The sequence below is a fragment of the Rosa chinensis genome, chromosome 6, assembly GCF_002994745.2.
Source record: "Rosa chinensis cultivar Old Blush chromosome 6, RchiOBHm-V2, whole genome shotgun sequence".
In the NCBI taxonomy this organism is placed as follows: Eukaryota; Viridiplantae; Streptophyta; class Magnoliopsida; order Rosales; family Rosaceae; genus Rosa; species Rosa chinensis.
In genome coordinates, this window is record NC_037093.1 from 47,389,875 (window position 1) to 47,411,377 (window position 21,503).

A 21,503-nucleotide genomic window follows, 5' to 3' on the forward strand; every position below is an offset into this window, starting at 1 on the left:
ATTGTGGAATTTAAAGAAGTTTGTGGGGTCAAAGTGGAAAAATCATCAATTTTTATATTGTCAAAGTTGCCTCCTTTATATTCTTCTGAGCTCTCTCTTGTAACCCGCCTGACCTAAACAAAACACCTTCGTCTCCTTCGTTATTCTTGGTCTTCTCCACGGTAATTTTCACTACCCATCTCTTAAAACTTGAAATTTCTGCTAAAGATCTGTGCTTTATTCGAAGTTGAGCCAAGTGTGATGGTTTAATTTTTGTTTTTAATTCCTAAAGTTCTATGGTTTTGTTGTTTAATTCCTAGTTCTACTATCTGCGATTCCGGTTTATGATGCGGAATGATAATGGGCATATGCATTTGTTTGGTTCGGAATGAATGGATCTTTTGTTGGTGTTATAGAAACTCTTGCTTTTTGTTTGGGATCTCAAGTTTGAAGCTATACTTTGCTCCATTGTTATTGCATTTGTAACTAGTTACATTCAAACAGTCTGCCAAATGATGCTGGGAAATTGCGCAAGGGCTTTGAGTTCCGGATTAGTATCACTGGAACAAATGAAATGAATTCTACTACCCTATCCCTTCTGATGGCAGCTATTGACTGAATATTGCAGAGTTTATCTACCCATCTCTAAAGGATTAGGGTTTTTGCTCCAAAACATGAGCTTTTTGTTAAGTTGAGTGATGTATGATGCTATATATTTGTTTTTTTGTTTCATAATGTTGATCGGATTTATTTGATTCCTTTTGTCACTCTAAGAAATTGGCAATTACTCATGATTGTGCATTGTATTTTTTCTTATTGAAATTAGCAACCACCTTATTCAGGATTTTGTGTAGTATAAATAAACTTGCTTCTTGTTTGGGATAGCATATGACTAATGGCATGATAGTCCTGTTTGCTTATGGATTTGTCTTGATTGTTGGTTGCGCTTGTAATGAGATTTAGGTTCAAAGAGTGAGCATTTGTAATTGATTGTGTCAGTCTGCCATATGATGTTGGGAAATTGCGCAAGGGCTTTGAGTTCCAGAATAGTATCACTGGAACAAATGAAATGGATATTATGATCTATCCCTTCTGATGGCAGCTATTGATCAAGTATTGCACGAAGTTATATATCCGTATTCGAAGACTTAAATTATAGCCAAAATCTGTGCTTCTGTTTAAGTTGAGTCAGTTGTAATGTTAACTTTTTCTTTTCATTCACGAAGATATCAAATTTTGTTTAATTCCTTGTTTTACTCTAAGAAATGGGCGATTCCAGGATTAGGCAAACTGATGATTGTGGAATTTGGATGCTCTTGCTTCCGGTTTGGGATGTCATATAAATAATGGCTTGACATGCATGTTTGCTTATGCTTTCTCTTGATTGTTGGTTGTGCTTGTAAAGAGATTTAGACTTTATAAGCTGTCAATTGTAGTTGAAAGTCTCAGTTGTCCATATGATGTTGGGAATTTGTGCAAGGGCTTTGAGTTCCAGATTAGTATCACTGGGACAAATGAAATGAATACTATTACCTATCCTTTCTGATGGCAGCTATTGGTCAACTATTACACAAAGCTAACATTTTGACATTCACCTTGACCTGTTTTCACCCATCTCATCCTGTTTTGGACATAGGGATGATTGAACCATTGTGTCATACTTAAATGAAAATATGATGCTTAAGTTAACAGTTGGTGAGGAAGGGAGGAATACCAGTTCCTTCTGTTATTGGGTGGTTTATGGGTTGACTACTAATAGAGTAGGCAGCAAACCCAGAAGGGGTGGTAAGGAGGAAGAGTTAGTTATTGGCTCTAAGGTCTTTTAAAATGCATATAAGCTACTATGCATTATGTGCTGGTGTCTCTCCCCCTCTCTTTTCTTTCTTTGGTGTCTTGTTTGCTTTCAAGTGGCATTTTTTTTGTTCAGCCTGTAGTTCAGTTGAAAGCAAATTTAAACTGGTATTGTCAGCTTTTATAAGTTAAGCTAGCCACTGAATTGATGATGTTGGCCCTATGAGTATAGCTAAACAGTTAAAGTAGCTGCAATTACTGCTATGTTGATTGGTCTTGTGTATACTGTATTACTGTATGTATATTTTCTTCCCCTTGCTGCTTGACTTGCAATTATAAGTTATTTTGTTTGCCAAGGATACATCACATAGAAATCATCCTGCAGACATGCATTTCCTTGTGCGTTGGTCATAATGTTTGTTGCCTTGTGTACTTGAAAACATTATATCTTATCAAATACATTATTCTCCATATTAAGAGTGAGATTTGGTAATTTTCTTTTCACTTATGTTATTTGAAACTTACAGAGGAGTTGAGCTCTTTATCAATGAAACATATTGTGAAAATTCTGACATTGTTGGTGACCATCTCTGCCTTATGGATTGGCCTATTACAGACAGCTATTATTCCACGTAGTCATACTTGGTTGGTGAGTTGTATTTCTTTTGTTTAGTTTAGGTCACAGTTTTTACAATTTCTAGTTGTATAAAGCTTACTATTCCTTGTTTTTATCTTCTTCCCAGCTTCCCATATATTTCATTGTGTCGCTAGGATGCTATGGGCTTCTACTGGTTGGAGTTGGTTTGGTACAATTTCCAACTTGTCCTCAAGAAGCAGTATTGTTGCAGCAGGTACTCTCATCCTCTGCTAACTGTTGTCCACATCAGTCATCTTTTAAATGTATGCATGTTTTCTTTTAAGAAACAATTCTTTGAAAAGAAGACCTGGTTAAAACTAATCTTCTTAATATGTGTTATACTCTGTAGGACGTAATTGAGGCCAAGGAATATTTGAAGCAGAAAGGGATCGATGTGGGTGGCTGTGATTGATGTTGTGACCAGAGTTCTGTTTTCACGTTTTGAATTTTAGACACAAAGAAAGACCCTTGTAGAATTTATTGAACTTCACTTACTGTAGCACTGATATTGTGGAAGTCTTATAGCAATTGATTGCTTCCTTGTGAATGAAAATCGGGAAAAGTTTACCAGTTAAACAATGAGCCGTTTTGCAACAAAGGAAAGGTCTTTTGTACATGTGATTGTTGATGCTTTTCCTTAGAGAGACATGAATTCTGTCAAGTGAGCCTCTCTCTTTTCCCCCTGAAATGTTCTATGCTCACGGTGGTCCATATAAACCAAAAGGGCCAGACAGATGCCTAGTCTTTTTTTTTTTCTGCATCCAGTTGTCATCAAAGGGCTTCCTGATCTATCGAGGATGGCTAACAGCCACATGATGTGCTGGCTTCATCAAGAGGTCAATGCATCATGTGCCGCATTGTCAAAGTTTCTGGTGGTGCTGGTGATCAAAAGAAGAATAAAGCTCAAAGTTGTTATCCGATCATCACATGTGATACTGAGATAGCATTGTTATTCAAGTCTTGGTTTTTCCATCACATTCACATAATAATCACATCAGAAATTATAAGGAATAAAGGTCAAAGTTCATTCTTTATTCTTTCTCTTTTCCTCCATCTGGTAGAACTTTCACCTATTAAAAACCACCAATGCCACTATTCCAAGCGTTAACTTAACCTCAAGTTCTAAATCTACACTTGATTGGAAAAGACAAAACAGCTGTAGCATAACCTAACCTGAGCTAAGATTTAATTGTCAACCTGATCTTTGTTTTCACCTTCGAAGTACCCTACATCCATAACAGCATATGACACAATGATCTCAGTCATGCTCTAATAAAGTAAAGAGTCTTTTGATAATGATGCCCACCCTTCTTAATAAGTCATTGAAGAAGATCTTAAATAAATAACTACTCTATGATATGAGAAAATTATCGAGTAATTTGACCTCACGTTCAAAATAGGACCCATCACTTTTCTGCAGGACTAGTACACTAACCCTACTTTATTTCATTTTCCCTCTTCTCTCAATCAGAATCAAAATCCAGGAAATTCTCATTCTTTAGCATGTAATTATTGAAAGTAAATAAAAAAAAAATAAAGGGTCTTGATGAGCTTCACATGAATATTCCATTTCCATAATAGCAGCAGAGTCACCTCACTATTTGTTTCACTCCCACATTGCTTCTTCACACTACCATAACTCAGCTTTCTCTTTCTCACAGAGAGAGACAGAGAGAGACACAGATAGAGATAGAGATAGAGGCATCAAAATCAATTCTTCTCTTTTTGGCCTAAGTTCCAGCTCACTCACAATAACCCAAAGACCCTTCCTTTACTCCATTCACGTCCCTCTCGTCCCTCTCTGTTTTGCTTTCTCAGTAAAAAATAATGAAAACCCATTTATAAAAACCAGGGCTTCCAAGCCACACCAAAATGGCACACTAGCTTTTGAGAGGTATAGATCCAAGTTTTTGAGGGAAATAAACACAACCCCATTTGGTTGAAATCCCCAAATGGGTGGTCTGAGAGAGTCATGGTGCTTCTGCAAAGGAGTGAGCAAGTCTGAGAAGATGAAGGCGGCCATTTTCTCCGGCAAAGCTCCGGCATTGGCCTGGATTTCTGGAGCCGGGAATGGGATCTCCGGTACCGGGTTCTTGATCCACCGTAGCCTCCTGCTGACCACCCACGTCAACCTTCCGTCGGTGGCGGCTGCCGAGAGCTCCGAGATCCGGCTGCAAAACGGCGTCGCTGCGAGTCTCGTTCCCCACAGGTATTGGCTTTTCTAAAGTTTTGGTCTTTACAAGTTTTCTGAGAAATTAAATGCAAATGAATACTGGGTTTTTTGTGTTTTCTATACTTGTTTTTGAGGTCTTCAGAAAGCTGAATTTTAGTGGGACCCAAGTGATGGAAGTTGAAAATGTTGAATAGTTTTGATGCTGATAGCTCTACCACATTTTCCTAGCGACAATGGAAAAGTGATGGTGTTTGTTGCGTTGCATTGTTGGTTGTGTTCTGTGTGTTTTGTATTGGCGACCTGTGAATTGGTCAAGTTTCTAATGTGAAAATGAGTGATGGGAATGGCGTTGATGCTGCTATGTAGTTATGCAGCTTTTTGTGATTGTGCAGATATTGTATGTGACTGGATCATTTTCACTTTCTACAAGTAAATTACTGCTTAGCCGAAAAATATGGAGTTTCAGCTGTAAGCTTACAGATTGACAGTTTTTTTTTTTAAAGAAGTTTGAAGTTTATTTAGCATGTAGATTTAGATTTGGGGTTTGAGGGCTGAAAGAGTGAGAGTTAGGGGGAGTAACTATGCAGGTGAAACAGCACGAGAGAGCTAGAACAGGCAAGTTGGAGGCACTAGGTGATCCTAGTGACTAGGAGTATGGAAAAAACTGCTAGTCTTTTTCTCTGAGAAGTGAAATTATTTTTGAATTGCTTTCTCAAACTTTCTTGGGGGAAACTCCTGTAACCTTTAGCATGTTGATGGAGGACATTTACAACAATGTAGTTGAGAAAAGGATTCAATTCCTAGGGCTTCTTGGTACCATTATTGTTCATTTAATCTATTCAACTGTCTTGTGAAGGCCTATCAGCATTACTATTGAATAACTAACTAATGAAGAAAGGGTAAGAAGAAATTGGGGTAGTAGCAGCATGATCATGATGATTCAAGCTTCAGTTATTATTGATTTTCCTGTTGAATATGATAGAACCGCATTAGTTGTAGACTGATGGGGAAAGAAAGATTTGGTGTCATTCTTCTCAGAAAGCTCATGGTTTTTGTTAACATTTGCATTATTGGGCATCTGATAGAGTTTCTCTCATTGACTTGCAGGTTTTTCATCACCAGCTCCGTTTTAGATCTTACTATAGTAGGTTTGGATGCAGCAGATGGAGATTCAAATTCTCAGGGCCTCCCTTACTACTTGAAGACCTGCTCCAAACCAAACCTGGATCTGGGAAGTGGAGTTTACCTTCTAGGCTACACCGAGACTAAGGAATTAACAGTTGGCGAAGGTAAGGTCGTTATAGCCACTGACAATCTCATAAAATTGTCAACTGATGGAGTAACATGGAGCCCTGGTTCAGCTGGATTTGATGTGCAAGGCAACCTTGCATTTATGATATGCGATCCTATGAAACTAGCAACCTCGCCAAACACCAAATCCTCATCTACTTCTTCATCGTCGTCGTCATCATGGAAAAAGGATCATCCTATGCAATTTGGTATCCCCATTCCGATCATATGTGATTGGTTAAATCAACATTGGGAAGGTAGCCTTGATGATCTTAACAAGCCTAAGCTACCACTCATTCGATTAATGTCTACTGGCCAAAAAAGTGACCACTCCTGTGCTTCCTTCACACTGCGGCGGGTTTTCAAATCAACTGAAGCCGATAACGATGGGACACCTTCTTCATCGAATACTGTCTCAAAACCTAGAGACCAGCTTGGACCAGGCTGTTCTGCTGCAGCAAACACATTTGAAGAAGAGACCCCAACGGATGCTCATGCTGCCCATGTACAGGGAATTCCTACTCCTGAAATATATGAATCACCGAAGTTAACATCTATTCCTCTTCGGAAAAGAGAAGGTTCCCAAGTTCAGCTTTTGGATATTAATTTTCCTCCTAGGATCACTAAACCAGCATTTACACCGCAGCCTACCAAAAGATTACCCCCGAATTCTGATGAGAATTTTGTGAAGCAATCTCTATTGAATAGCCCAAGAAGACAAGAAAATCAAGTCAAGGATAGAGGACCGGGCAGCCCTGGTGCTGATGCTGAGATTGCTTCAACAGGTTCGGTAGATGGGGTCCATAGTGAGGTTCAGTCTAGTTCATACCCAGTCGAAGCTTCAGATATGCATAATGGGTATAGTAGTGAGGGAGAGACTATGTACTCTGCAGAAACAGCTGAGAGTAGAAATTATCCTAGTCCTCCTGGGGGAAAGTTTCAGCCAGTGGGAAGAAGCCAGAGTTGTGTGAATTATAATAGATGGGGAGCTGTTCAAAGGAACCCAGTGGCTCGAAGGGCATTGCTAGAACAGCAAAGGAGCTTTATCCATGGAAGGAAGATGTATTCACAAGGAGCAACTTCTCAAAGAAGCAATGACTACTACAGCCCAACTGTGTCCTCAATCATGAAGAAGCGAAACTCAGAGCAGCCTGTCACTACTATTGTCAAACCCCGGCAAGCTGCTGTTCATTCCTCTCCAAGATGGAACTTCTAAGTGAGTCTTAACAGTGTGATACTTGAAAGTGATTAGCAACGGAAATATAGTGTTTTGCGGTGTTCAAGTCAACGCCCATTTAGTTTCCACTATGGTATAGTGTAACAAATTTGTTGTGACTGTGCAGAGACACATATATCAGGTGAATAAGAAAATTCAGCAAGTTGTAATTTTGCTCCTAGTGAGTGGTTACTGGTTAAATATCATCTATAAAATTATTTTTTGAGGGTCAATGACTCCTAATTGCACTTTTAGTTGCATTTAATAATAGGAATGCAAAAGTGTTTTTTTGGGCCATGGGATTCACCTTCACAGATTAGAAGGGTGTTTTGGGGGAAATGACAGCCGAAGGAAGGTGTCTTTTTGCCATGGGTAAAATGACATCAAGTAGGAAGTCATTTTTAGAGTGTCGAATGAAGCCATTAGTGTTGTCGTTCCTGGGCACTGCGAGTGCATGAACATGGCAAATTTACTGAGGGACAAGCCTGGACAATCATTGAGAGGAACACTAGAAAGGAGAATTTCTCATTAACTCAAAAAGAAACCATCTAAACTGGGTTGTGCACTATGGAATTATTCCCAAAAAACAACAAAAGTACTGCTACAATTACAAATGAGCAAATATCTCAACTACTTTATTTCTAGAGCAAAGTTAATTTGCTAATGCTAATTGCTGCCGTAATAAGACTAACTCCAAGTAAAACTACAAAATTCCATGTTGAGATCCCATTATGTCACCAGGATTTCCATGCAGGCTTCACTATACTCATCTGAGGAACAGGCAGAGTGCCAGACACAGTTGAGTTGAACCAGCCAAGCTTCTCTATAAGTTTGTCAATCAGGTCGCCTGCTAAGTAAGAAACGCCGGCAGCCCCAACCCCAATGATGATATAGTACAGCAAAGTTTTGATGTACTTTTGTGGCCTCTGGATGTAAGCCTTACCAGTTGAAAGAAGTATGATGCATAAGAGAGAAGATGCGGCAACTACTGCAAGCTTTAAGTCCGTGTCATTGCTCTGACGGAATGAGAAGCAATAAACCAAAGGAGGTACTAATCCGAAAATGAGGAACGATAATATGGCAACTGAGGCATGAAGAAAGAAATTCTCTCTTTTCCCCAGTACTTCTGCATATCTATCCACTTGTTCATCTGTTTCACCGGAGGTAACTCTTGATTGATCGACTTTCAGTTCCCAAAGCTATAATATGCATGTCATATTAGTTCAAGATCAAAACAAGTAAGAAACAGATTCTAAATCTCAGATAGTGTGCTTTAAGTTTTTTTTGGATCTTATATTCACATGTAAAATTACTCACGTGGTGTCCAATGATGAAAAGACCACCCAGCAAGTTTGCCAAGGCCAAAGCTAGAATGTTCACTGCAGATATATTAAAGTTAATACAGGTGCAGCAATACGTAACAAAATTAACATCACAAATCCATCTTCCGATACAACAAGTGAATTGTTGATCATTAGTAAATAAAATATCCTAGATTCAAAGGGCAACTATAAGTACAAAGATGTACCGTCATACTAATAGCTACAGTATAAACAATCTACTGTGACCTAATCTATCAAACAAAGACAAGGACAAACATGGTAATCAAGGCATGTCAGCAGCTGGTTTATATAATATTTTCTCAAGCAGTCAAAAAATATATTAGAGGAGAAACCACTTACATGTGGCAGCACCAGCACTAGCTGCAGATGTCACAATGCTTAAGCTTGCAATTGCTTCAGTTAAACCTCCATATACGATGCTTTTGAGGATTTCAAAGGTTTTGGCATCACTTGGTTCAGATATTATTGTTGGTCCACCGGATGTAATAATGACTGTTGTGCTATCATGAGGTTTTGTTTCAGCTGGCCCTGCATTGAAGACAATACAAAGAGATGAGAAAAAACTTAATATACATAAGAGCATAGGTATGAATAGACCAAGGATTTGGAAAGGTAAATAAACTTCTTTTAATAGCTGCATTGTATTTTCTTCTTGCTCTTTTATTAGCCTCTTGCGTTCTTCTTTGGCTGTCCTTGGGTATCTCAATTTCATGACAGTACTTTCTCCAGCATTAATAAACTCATATGAAAATAAGCAGTCATATGAACATTGGAAATCATTTGAGCAGCAATATAGTGATGATTTATGTAACAGCATTACAGCACAAAAGACTAAGGTTCAGTAGATTAGAAAAGTGCAGAGGAGCAAGAAAGAGACGAGTAGAAAGGTCAGAGATAGCTTCAAATGACCTTTTTTATCAGTCTTATAACAGTAATGTCTTGGCATACCTGCATCATCTATTTCAGGTGCTGGTGGCTGAGTTGTTACAGTTATGCTAACAACCGACTGACCAGGCAATGGAGATTTTTGATCATGTAATGTTCCACTAGAGTCATATGATGGAACTGGCACCTGAACTCCATTAATGCTAGCTTCAACAGAGTCACCAGGAACTGGAGCTTTATCAATCAACAAGGCTTCACTAACTCCATCTGACTGAGCGCCTATTGGAGGATTTTGAGCATTAAATGTTTCATTCGAGTCTTGTGGTGAAACTGGCAATTCAACTCCAACTCTACTCTCGAGATAGGGCTCTGGAGCTTTACCAATCAACGTGGCTTCACTACCTCCATCTGACTGAGCAGGAATTGGAGGATTTTGATAATAAAATGTTTCATTCGAGTCTTGTGGTGAAACTGGCAATTCAACTCCAACTCTACTCTCGAGATAGGGCTCTGGAGCTTTATCTACTGATACAGCACATCCAAAGGTTAGTCTACAAAGACATTAGGAGAAAGCTTGAATACCATTGATTTAATAACTGTTTAAAATAAATTAGCCGGAACAACCAAACACCAGTGATTAATACGCCAGATTTCATATTTTCCATCGGAACAGTATAAATGTGGGAGAGAGAACCATGCTCTATTTTGTTTTACTGAATAGCAAGAGAATTTAATCTGCTAGTTAAAAAGAACCAAATATCAAGTACCGGACGGCACTTACTAAATGCAGGATATTCATAGAACTATATAACTCCACCAAAAATTTTATGCAGATCAGCCCAACATTATTTAAACAAACCAAAAGATTACCTCGAACTGTCGGATGTTCCACTTTTTTGAGAGGGAACCAATTGCCTGTCAAATTGAGACTGGTTAATGTATGGACCAAAATTCGAAAAAAACAACTAATGCGAGCCAATAACATGCCTCACTGGTAAATGAACTCTTGTGTAGATACATTAGATGCAAATCACATCTGTATACATTAACATCCATAAATGGTAATCTTTCTTCTATCATATATTAGCGGTAGTTTGGCAATTGAACTCTTTGCCCTTTGAAACTCAAACGTCCATCATAGTTTTTTCTCATAGTAAATTGTACCAATTGGCTTTTTTATTACAGATACTCATACAATGAAATGGAAAGACGATTTTATAACAGATCGAGCTAACTTGAAAAAGTACCTTGAGGAAAGAGGAAACTAAAGCAGGAAGTGCATCTAAATGTTTCAGGTCTATTCTCCAATTCCTTCTCACGTATAAGAACCTTGGTGATGCAAGAATTGCAATTAGGACAGTAGAATTCATGTGCAGCCGGCTTCTCATATACCCTCTCAAGATACAATTCAGACACTTCTTGCTCACTTATGTCTCTCAACTTAACTTTCCCATGTTCAGCCTTTCCATTTTCCAGAGAAGCATAGCTTTCATTTTGCTCAATGGACTGCGTGGAAGGTAAAGCACCAAAACCAGGTAACTCTTCATCCTTCAACTTAATATAGTCATCATCTTGACGCTTGGCTTCAACACTCTTTTGAAAGCTTAGACTCTGTACTTCACTAGCCACTATTTCACTCCCAGAAATTTTCTCGGAAATAAGATACTCAACTTCTCCACCATTGAAACCAGACGTATATGAGGATTCGGCACCTGGAATCATATAGATAATGAAGCAATTCAACAAAACACCCTTGAACTTGGAAAAACAAAACAATGCACGCCATGTTTTAGATAAAAGTCCAGCACATGATACTCATATTCCTACTGAATCCCAGAGTATAATTAGTAGCTTGCTCAATAAAATGGACCCTATTAGATTTTGATCATTCCTAACAAATAAAACAGATTAAAAACTGGAAAATGACTACAAGAACCGTTCACTGTTAGTGAAATCAAAAATGGATGCCAGACCAGAAATTTCATATGGAACCGCATTAAAGGAGGTTTTTGATACGTAAACTAATGAACCCATTTTCAAAGTTCCATTCTTTACCTCCATTTTTGTCAGAGACCATGCGAAAACCATTTCTTGGTCTTCCCTTAGCTTCTTCTTCCTCCTCTGCATTGAGAGATTCAGCTTCACTTGAACTCTGTGAGGAATGGACAACATCTTCACCACTAGTGATCGTGTTGATGTTTTGGCGAGGCGGCCTTCCTCGCAAGTCCATGCCCACTTCCTCATTCTCCTCCCACTGCTCTCGGGTCGCTTCCATTTTCAGCTACTAGCACACTGTAGCACCACAGACCAGAGAGAGAGAGAGAGAGCCGCTTACTTCTCTATTGCCCCTCTGTGAAGTAAGGAGTTACTGTACAAAATATTAGCATTGGAATGATTATTTTAGTCTTTAAATAAATAACAGTCACTCATCTAATCCACTCTTTTATATATTTTAATATAAAAAAAATTACATCCATTCATATTGCAAGTACCCATACACTGACTGCGCATGAAATACACTCCCGTATAGTTGGCATTGTGTAATGTCTGATTTAGACATTAAGTTGTTGACCGTAAGATAAAGTAAGAACAAAAAAAAATTCAGGAATCCTGCTGCAAAAAAAAAAAAAACATTTCACTTTCCGGTCCTTGTCTCATCAAGATGATTACAACAGTATTCAAAGTTTTGCAGGGGGTAATAAATAAGAGCATTTTGAGCAATCTTAGTTATTTTTGAGTTAAATTTTAGTTAAAGTAACTGAAAAGTCATTTTGGCTAGCCACTTTAGAAATATGTCTGTGTCAGTGCTCTTTATTTTAACTAATTTTAAATTTATATTATTTTTTAAGTGAAGATTAAAATCATTAAATACATAAATTACATAAAATATATTCAAAAAAATAAATTACATAAAATATATTCAAAAAAATAAATTACATAAAATAACTCAAAATAAATGTTTTAAATTATAGAGAGCTTTATCTTGCTCTTTATATTTAGGAGCGAGATAGCTAAAAGTTATAATGGAGAGCCACTTAGGAGTCTGGTGCAGCTGCTAAAATAGATAAAAAGTTAAACATGCTCTCTAAAATAGCTAAGGAGTCAAAATAGAGAGTTGCTAAAAATGCTCTAAATAACCAAATAATTTTGTAGTCATAGATGATTAGAATGGTATTCAAAGTTTTTGAGAGTATATCAAGCAAGATAAATCTCATTGATGCAGACAAATCGATCTTACAACCAATGGTGAAACGTGTAATGAGGACCTGAGATAATCATCTCTTTTTGATTGATTTCAGTAACTCCTTTCAATTAGATTTACACAATATAGTCTTTTTATTTCATACAATGAAAAAACTATAAATTGATTAAAATATCTTTATAATTGTTTATTTGTTTTCACACTTTTACAAATAACTTTACAAATTACGTTACTGCTCACAATTTATGTAATGATTAAATCAAAATTCATAAAGTTAGCAAAAAATTGACATCTATTGTTTGTGTTTGAGCTTACAGCTCATATTATGATCAAGCTATCAATCAAACTTCACTAGTATCAAAAATGTTTGAAATTCAATTTTCAATTTAAGTTAAACTTGGATAACTTTAATTACAGTTAAACGCAATCATCACTACCCCTGCAATAGGAAAAATTCTAATATGGACCAAGTGCAGGTAGACCATAGGTAAAATAGGGCATTTGGTTGCAAAATATCTGATTTTTCTGCCCAGATGCAGGTGGACCTTGGTCCATGGAAGTCTCTTTGCTGCAATAGTACAAAACCATATCCCAACAATTCCAAATTGGTGTATTCATGACTCCACAACTCATGCAATGACACGGTAAATAAAGCTCGCGGAGGGCTGGTGGAGTCTGCCACCAAGGAGTCTGTCAGACTCGAACGCTTGAGTGGTATAAAACAATGTTTACAAAACCCGGATCTTGGTGTCATCAAGATCTGAAAAGGATTTTCGTCATAATCTTGTTCAGAAAGAAAAGGAAAAATAAATATAGTGCAGAAAAATTATGAGGGATGGGGCATCATGGCCGGGAAGCGTGGTAATAGGTAAGAGCTGCCCACGTGCCAAATAGGGACAGATCCCGTTTAAACGGGAAGTGGAATAAATGAGCCCTAGAAAAATTAATTGGTGCACTTATAACTTATTTAATCCTCCTACCAAACACATATTGAAGTTGAACGTACAAGCAAACCATGAATGTGTGTCCTAAAAGTCACCTTCTCTGGGGATAATGTCCTTTAGGGTTTGGTGGTAGGTTCTTGACCATACATAAGGTGTGTGAACCCATTTCTTCTTACCCAACTCAGCTATTTAGGACCACTTAATGAAACTCTCAACTAACACTCAGATTAATGTACCAGATATTTCTACATGTGATTATGTAATGTGTTACACATGATTTTGGATCCAATGCTGACAATTTAATGTGGAAAGAGAAAAAAAAGAAAAGAAATTGAAGTCAAGTAGCGTGTCTCACATTTTTGAGGTGTTACTTATGACCTTTTTAAGGTTATAGTTCAAAACATTAAATGCTTTGAATGCAAGGGATGTATGTATCTTAAAAACAATACACTTCTCATATTTGTACCTTAACAATGAAAGATGAATAATCATCATTTGCGATGTTGATTAAAGTGCTAAATTTGAATTATCTTTTTCTTATGGGCAGCAGAGCCATGGTGCTGAAAAAACGAGCTAAGGTCATAGACAACTTCATTAGCCTATTGATCAATCTAATGAAATAAGGGAATTTAAAGAAGAGAAGAAGACATAGTCTCAGAATAATGAAATATCAATTCATGAAAAGAAAAATGCAAAAAATCGAGAATCCCACAATCATAACTCTTGGGACTCCATCATGTTTTATTTTGTTTCTGTATAGATAGAATATCAGGAAATAGCTTTACGAGATCTAAACATAGTACAAGCAAATTTTCAAAACAAACAAAATCATGACAATCTCTCAAGGATGGTGATCATTTATGACCTAACTTAATTAATTGACAATAAAAAAGCACCCCAACTTTTTTCTTTATTGGAAATAACTTCATTCATAAACTGCAATTACAAAGCAATCACAGCACCAAACTAGGGTTACATCAAGGAACAACAACAAAAGACTACTCACACGTATCCTCACTCTAACAAAGAGAGATTGACGCGACAATGAATCCAACAACGGAGACCAATTTGAGTCGTTGATCTTGCTAAATTGACCAAAATAAGTAGCAATTACTGGAATAGGAACTGACCATAGAAGACTATTGGGCGGGCTATCCCAGGATCTCCCATTCTCCTCAACACAGGCTGATAAAGAAACACCCGGCGTTAAGCCAGAGTAAGACTGGGTCCTGTTAACTGCGAACCAGCTATCCAAATCAATCCGTATGCTAGAATCCACGACGACAACCATAACTCGATAGAGTATAGACTTATTCAAGAACTGACAAACAGAAGCAACAAAAAACAGCATCAAAACCAACTGAGTATTTTTTTTTTTGGTCGGTAAAACAGAACGCGCAGCATCATTGGCAAAGGGAGCCTAGGCCTAGTCTTTAAAGAAAAAGAAAAAGTAAAAGAACTTTCTTGTCAGATTTTTCTGCACTATTTTAAATTTTTAATCATGTGCCCATTTTAATATATATGAAAAAGACAGGGTTGTTTTTTTTTTCTAGATAGAGGAAAGCTACAAACATAGACTAAAGTTACAAACAAAACTCACTGTCCCAACTCTGATAAAACTACGTTTTGGATCATTACACCACGACTATTAAAAGAATTTTATTTGCAAAATGGAGTCCTTCTAAAGTGAGTGTACATATAATTAAAAAAAAAAGGATTATAATTGGACCTTCATATTTAAATTTAAAACTCTTCTTTTCTTCCAAAATTGTAATTTAATTAGACCTTCATATTTAAATTTAAAACTCTTCTTTTCTTCCAAAATTGTAATTTGGAAAGATTATATGCACATCATGTGTTCACATTTAACAGTAATGTGGATAGCACATTGGACATAGAGAGTTGAGTGGGGAAGAGTTGAGGCCTCCGGGGATTTCGGAGCGACCTCGTTTTGGTGAAACCTAGGGTTTCGCGTGCTGGCGGCGGCGATCTCACGGTCCCCAGACCAGGCGGCGACAAGACAGCGACGACGTGGATACGGAGAGGCGGTGTTTTCTCCTTGGTTCGTCGACGGCGTTGGTTCGGTTGCTAGCAGATTGGCTTGCTTGGGGGAGGCGATCTGATCGTGGTTGCTTGATCACCGGTTGGGGTCTCGGATCTTAGGCGGAGCGGGTGCAGGTTTCTCAATCGGCGGGGGAGGTTATCCAGGCCTCCGTTGATCGTCTTTTTGAGGCAGGCTCTCGGGTAGGACTCAAGGAGGACCCAGTGATGGTGGAGGAGCGATGGAGGCCGCCGGATCTGTGAAGGGCGGGGTTGCCTTCCGGGAAGGTTGGTCGGGCCCGGATGGTGTGAGGAAGTTGGATTTTGGCTGCGGGCTTGGGCCTCTGCCTTGCTGGGTTGTATTGTGCAGCCTAGTGATCTGGGTCTATTTGGGCCCAATTCTCCTATTTCTTTTCACCTAGTTCGGGCTGGTCTAGGCTTTTGGGAGGTAGTCAATTTTTTTCTAGCCCTATTTCTGTCTCTTTGATGTTACCGTGTAACTGTGTTGATTTGTTGCGACGTACACCATTTGGGTCTGAGGCGTCAAGATGCTCAAGGCAGTGGTTCCATCTTTGGATAGGGTAGGGTTAGAGATTTAGTTTTTTTTTTTCAGCAGTTCCTTTAGGTTTTAGTTTTGTTGGCTAGTAATAATCTGGCTGCTTTGGGCAGTTTTTTAGTTTTTGGCTGCTTTGTGCAGTCTGTATTGTGCTTGAACTTGTATTATGAGTGGTTTCGTGAAACCCTCTAGCTTGACGCAGTGACGTCGTAATATATATGGAACCTGATTCCATTTCCCTCAAAAAAAATTTAACAGTAATGTGGATGAGATACCAAGTTGCGTGATAATAAAATTTTATAATTTTAAATTTAAAAATATATTTCATCTAGATACTAATTTGATCAACGAATATATAATACGCACACAAACCACTCTAAGATTAATTGATACATATAAATTCTAGAACAATTCTTAGGTTCACCCCTAGGATGAATGAGCATATTCACCCCCGTTGTCGATTAACATATTTTTACTTAATAAATTTATATCCAACGGTCTATATCTTAAATTATCCTTTAAAGATCATCTCTGTAAAAATCAATCAAATCGGAAATCATTTAATTATCTAATTGAATCAAACAAATGGATGGTTTTAACAATACTTACTACTACTATGATGAACCATCCATGTATTTCATACAAATGAATAACTAAAAGATCTTCAATTTGATTGATTTTTTATAGAGCTAATCTTTATATTACGTTATACAACATAAATGGTTGGATTAGAAAATTATAAAGTTATTATGCGTTAATCACAAGAGATGGTGCATTTGCTCATTCATCATAAGGGTGAACTTAAAAATTGTTCTAAATTCTATGATTTAGGGCGTAGAACCCGTACTTGGCAAACACCACCCATAGAGGAAACGGTCTCATTATTGCACATACAACTTCAACAGAAACAGTCTAAAATTACAGAGCATTAAAATCGTCTTGCACGTGCACTATGGCATTATTCGATCTCAACCAAAAAAAAAAAAAAAAAAATCCTAGAATTACAAACCAGCTGAGCAAAACATTTTCAGCCACTTTATTGTGTAAGAAAGTTACTTAGCTGAAAAATGGCAAGTGCATGCTGGGATTCCATTGAGAGATATAGAATGTCACCAGGATTCCCATGCAGGTTTCACTGTACTCATAGTCAGATGAGGAAGAGGCAGAGAGCCAGCTACAGTTGAGTTGAACCAGCCAAGCTTCTCTACAAGTTTGTCAATTAAGTCACCTACCAAGTAAGAAACACCGGCGGCGCCAACCCCTATGACGATATAGTACAGCACAGTTTTGATGTACTTTGGTGGCGTCTGGATGTAAGCCTTTCCAATTGCGAGAAGTATGATGCATAAAATAGAAGATGCTGCAACTGCTGCAATCTTTAGGTTGCTGTCGTCGCTCTGAGAGAACGAGAAGCCATAAACCAAAGGAGGTACTAACCCGAAAATGAGGAACGAGAGTATGGCAACCGGGACATGAAAAAAGAAATTATCTTTGTTCCCTAGTACTTCTTTGTATTTACTGTCTACTTGATCAGCTTTCAGGTCCCAGAGCTGTAATATATCATTTTAATTAGTTATTACAATCAATAAGAAACATATTTTTAAATCTCACAAACTACGCTAACTTTGAGGTTTAATTGGGATCTGGTTAATATTCAGATGTAATATACTAACATTGTGTCCGATGACGAAAAGACCACCCAACAAGTTTGCCAGTGCCAAAACGAAAATGTTCACTGCAAATATACAATATGGTTATGAATACATATATTATGCTCATTATTTATATCAACAGTTGAAATCGTTGAATTATGTCATATCTAGTGTAAAATAATAATAAAATTTAAATTTTAAAAGTAAGGAGATTCTTTCTAGAAATGACCTGTCATATATATATATTAGCAGGCCCCACCCACTAAGTGTGTGGAGAGAAGTTAAAGTAGTGGAAAAACTTCCGATACAACTACCACATTTTCTGCTTTTTAATTTTTCTTCTTCTATTTTACAATTTACCATATTATCTTTATTGATTAATTATATTTCATAGATTTTTAATATATAAAGGTTAAATTGGTAAAAAAAAAATTACTGTTTTGGAGAGCAAGCTCTCTTCTCTTAATAATAGTATAGATATATATATAGATATATATATATATATATGGGCCCGTTCTGAAGCGAACGTCCGCACTTCTCTAAAGTGCGGACGTCGACGTAGCTGAGGCGTTTCAGGATGCGACGGCAGCGCGCGACTTGCAAGAGGGAGGCCGGAGGCATCCCAGATTGTTCTGGGCAGCGTTAGAGGTCGGAGGAGGTGGGGGTTGCAGGTTCTGGGCATCAACCCGTTTTCTGCAGCGAGCTGCAACCCTGTCGCCGGCGACTCCACCGACTATAAACCGCTCCGTCTGATCCCTGACGTCCTTCAGGCAAGCCCCGCAGCTCCGTCGCGCTCCGAGCAGAGCTGCAGCGTCGACGTCCGCACTTTAACAACAGTGTGGACGTCCTCTTTGGAACGGCTCTGTGTGTGTGTGTGTGTGTGTATCATATCCAGAGCGGAGCTCCGCTTTGAAATTACGGAGTGAACTTTGAGTTTTGGGTCACTTTTAGGTCGCATATCCACATCTCGACCGTTCAGTTTTTAGGTACTAGTGTATAGATCATCTCAACAAATTTTTAGCCAAATTGATGGGTATCTAACTCGCTTAAACCAATCGACGAACTGAATCTGTCCAACCTGAACCGTACTAGCTTTAAGGCAGTTATCAATGCCTTAACGGTCATCAATTTGGCTGAAAATTTGTAGAGATGATCTATACACTATTACCTAAAAACTGAACGGTCGAGATGTGGATATGCGACCGAAAAGTGACAAAAAACTTGAACTTCACACGTTAATTTCAAAGTGGAACTCCGCTTTGGATATATATATATATATATATATATAGAGAGAGAGAGAGAGAGAGAGAGAGAGAGAGAGAGAGAGAGAGAGAGAGTAGAAACCAGTACTTACATGTGGCAGTATCAGTACTAGCTGCAGAGGCCACAATGCTTAAGCTTGCAATTGCTTCATTTAAACCACCGTAAACGATGCTTTTGAGGATTTCTAACATATTATTAGCATCTCGTGGTAATTCAGACCCTGCCGGCGTTTGTTCCGGCGGTTTGATCACAGTAATAACTGTTGTGCCCTCTGTAGGTTCTGCATCAACACAATATAAAGAGATCGAGAAACCAAAAGTGAGAACAAACATGACATGCATATAAGATTGTAGGTGTGAATAGAATGACAAATTGGTAGGGTTAACAAACGTTTTTCAGAAATTACCAGACAGGCATCTGACAAATACAAAAAAATCATAGAACAACATGATTATGGGATCTAACTACACCAAAAAGTTTTATCGAGAATTGCCCAAAAATTTTGAAGAATATATAGTATCAAGAGATTGTTTACCTTGAGTGCCTGTATCAAGAGATTGTTTACCTTGAGTGCCTGTCAAAGTGAAAGAGTAGTTAATGTACGTATCAACCAAAACTTGATCGAAACAACTAATGCGACGTCAACAGTAACATATATGCCAGCCCATTAGAAAATGGAAACCGTATTTCATTACAGTATAGATACAGTGCAATAGAAACAAAACTTCTTATATAAAAGTACCTGCACGAAATAGGAGACCAAAGCACGAGGGTTCATCTGCCACAATAAGTGGTGGAGTAGGAGGTTTTGGTTCATCTGCCTCAATATGCCAGCCCATTAGAAAATGGAAACCGTATTTCATTACAATATAGATACAGTGCAATAGAAACAAAACTTCTTATATAAGAGAACTAACATGTAAAAGTACCTGCACGAAATAGGAGACCAAAGCACGAAGTGCATCTGACGCGTTCTTCTGGCTCAATAAGTGGTGGAGTAGGAGGTTTTGGTTCATCTGGCTCAATAAGTGGTGGGGTAGGAGGTTTTGATTCTCTATCGCGGACTATAACCTCGGTGATGCAAGCATTGCAATTAGGACAGTAGAATTCATGCGCAGCCGTCTTCTCAAACACCCCTTCAAGATCTCTCAACTTAATTTTTCGATGCTTAGCCACTCCATTTTCCTCAGGGGACTGCTCCGTCTGCTCGGAGGATGAAGAGCCAAGATCCTTCAACTTCCTAGTATCCTCGTCTTGGTGCTTGGTCTCAACACTCTTTTGAAAACGTACGCTCTCTACTCCAACAGTCACTATTCCGTGTCCACTATTGGATGTAGCTCCGTATAGCAATTCAGTACCTGAAACGGGCCATTCTGCAAATTAAACAATTTATCAGAAAAGTTACAAACTCTTATCATGGATCTTCCTATATATCCATTCACCAAATGTTGGATTAAAGTCCAGCAATTGATATTTATATTCCTACTGGCAGTTTTGATACGTAAACATATTAATAAACTCATTTACAAATTTCAAATATATCTTTACCTGCTCTTTTATCAGAGACCATGTGAGTACCATTTCTTGGGCTTCTCTTCCCTTCTTCTAAGGAATAGACAACATTCCCACCATTATTGGTGGTAATGTCTGTGTTGCTGTTTTGGCGAGGCAGCCTTTCTAATGGTGCTTCCATTTTCAGCTAACAGCAGCACAGATACAGTCTCTATTGCTTTATTGTGAAGGAAGGTCTAGGTCGACTCTGCTTGTGTGAACTCTAATATATAAGCATTGGAGTGTGTCCTCATCATAGTTTTACTAGACTTTATTTTAGTTAGTTTTTGTTTTTGTTTTTATTTTTTTGGACCAAGAAATTAATTACCAGTATAGACGTATAGTTGACTTCAAATCAAGTTTCTGAGTTGGTTGTTCAATGTGATGAGCTATGTGGTTGTGTAAACTATATAAGAGAATCAAGAATCATAATTCAAAAAGTTAGTATATACATAGACTATGCATTAAGAAAATATAAGAGTCGATCACATGTCTTTGTAATTAAGTACAGATCCCGTTTGAAATGGAAAGTGAAGAAATAAGCAGTAGAAAAATTAAGGGGTACATACTTATACATGTTGTGGTTCATTAATTAGTCTCTCTCTCTCTCTGTTTTTTTTTTTGGAGAAGTTTTTGATCCTTAAGTCATTTTCTTTGGGGACAATATCCTTCAGGGTTCAGTGGTTCACAAATTGTTTAGCCAAAAACAATGTGTGATCCCGTTGAAGTTGAACTACCAAACAGAACATTGATAGAACAGCCCCCTTGATCTATGTGCGTCCTTGCTCTTCAATTAAAGCATTTTCTTTGGGGACAATGTCCTTGAAGGTTCAGTGGTGAAAGCTGAGCTATTGAACCAAAGATGAAGGAAGAAGAAGATGAGAAAAACAGAGAGAGAGGGCGAGAGAAAGCGTATAAAACGGACCGGGCTACATTGTATATTCTCTGTTAAGGTGTAACCCCTAATATAAGAATTGCTCG

General features: G+C 37.9%; 4 protein-coding genes across 7 annotated transcripts; 2 read left to right on the plus strand and 2 right to left on the minus strand.

Moving 5' to 3' along the window:
* Positions 1-19: 19 nt before the first annotated feature.
* LOC112172977 (dolichol-phosphate mannose synthase subunit 3) lies at positions 20-2,983 on the plus strand. Its single transcript, XM_024310515.2, has 4 exons — positions 20-161; positions 2,298-2,419; positions 2,514-2,621; positions 2,757-2,983. The coding sequence occupies exons 2-4, from the start codon at positions 2,318-2,320 to the stop codon at positions 2,817-2,819; spliced, it is 273 nt and encodes a 90-aa protein (XP_024166283.1). The 5' UTR covers positions 20-161; positions 2,298-2,317; the 3' UTR covers positions 2,820-2,983.
* Positions 2,984-4,019: 1,036 nt separating this feature from the next.
* Positions 4,020-7,316, plus strand: LOC112169311. The gene is made up of 2 exons (XM_024306323.2): positions 4,020-4,616; positions 5,688-7,316. Exons 1-2 carry the CDS (start codon positions 4,360-4,362, stop codon positions 7,084-7,086), a joined length of 1,656 nt encoding a protein of 551 aa, XP_024162091.1. The 5' UTR covers positions 4,020-4,359; the 3' UTR covers positions 7,087-7,316.
* A 312-nt stretch (positions 7,317-7,628) lies between these two features.
* LOC112172898 (membrane protein of ER body-like protein) lies at positions 7,629-11,676 on the minus strand. 2 transcript variants are annotated; one of them, XM_040507848.1, is made up of 7 exons: positions 11,370-11,676; positions 10,562-11,026; positions 10,185-10,229; positions 9,378-9,836; positions 8,769-8,957; positions 8,404-8,465; positions 7,629-8,285 (listed from the first exon to the last, which is right to left on the minus strand). In XM_040507848.1, exons 1-7 carry the CDS (start codon positions 11,587-11,589, stop codon positions 7,821-7,823), a joined length of 1,905 nt encoding a protein of 634 aa, XP_040363782.1. In that variant the 5' UTR covers positions 11,590-11,676; the 3' UTR covers positions 7,629-7,820. The 2 variants fall into 2 exon arrangements, with proteins under 2 accessions (XP_040363782.1, XP_024166169.2); XM_024310401.2 differs by having other exon boundaries at positions 9,378-9,839.
* A 5,344-nt stretch (positions 11,677-17,020) lies between these two features.
* Positions 17,021-20,702, minus strand: LOC112174234 (membrane protein of ER body 2-like). 3 transcript variants are annotated; one of them, XM_040509786.1, is made up of 7 exons: positions 20,520-20,702; positions 19,901-20,329; positions 19,714-19,788; positions 19,507-19,545; positions 19,063-19,251; positions 17,730-17,791; positions 17,021-17,606 (listed from the first exon to the last, which is right to left on the minus strand). In XM_040509786.1, the coding sequence occupies exons 1-7, from the start codon at positions 20,662-20,664 to the stop codon at positions 17,166-17,168; spliced, it is 1,380 nt and encodes a 459-aa protein (XP_040365720.1). In that variant the 5' UTR covers positions 20,665-20,702; the 3' UTR covers positions 17,021-17,165. The 3 variants fall into 3 exon arrangements, with proteins under 3 accessions (XP_040365720.1, XP_040365719.1, XP_040365721.1); XM_040509785.1 differs by having other exon boundaries at positions 19,901-20,344; XM_040509787.1 differs by lacking the exon at positions 19,714-19,788 and having other exon boundaries at positions 19,901-20,344.
* Between the last annotated feature and the right edge of the window lie 801 nt (positions 20,703-21,503).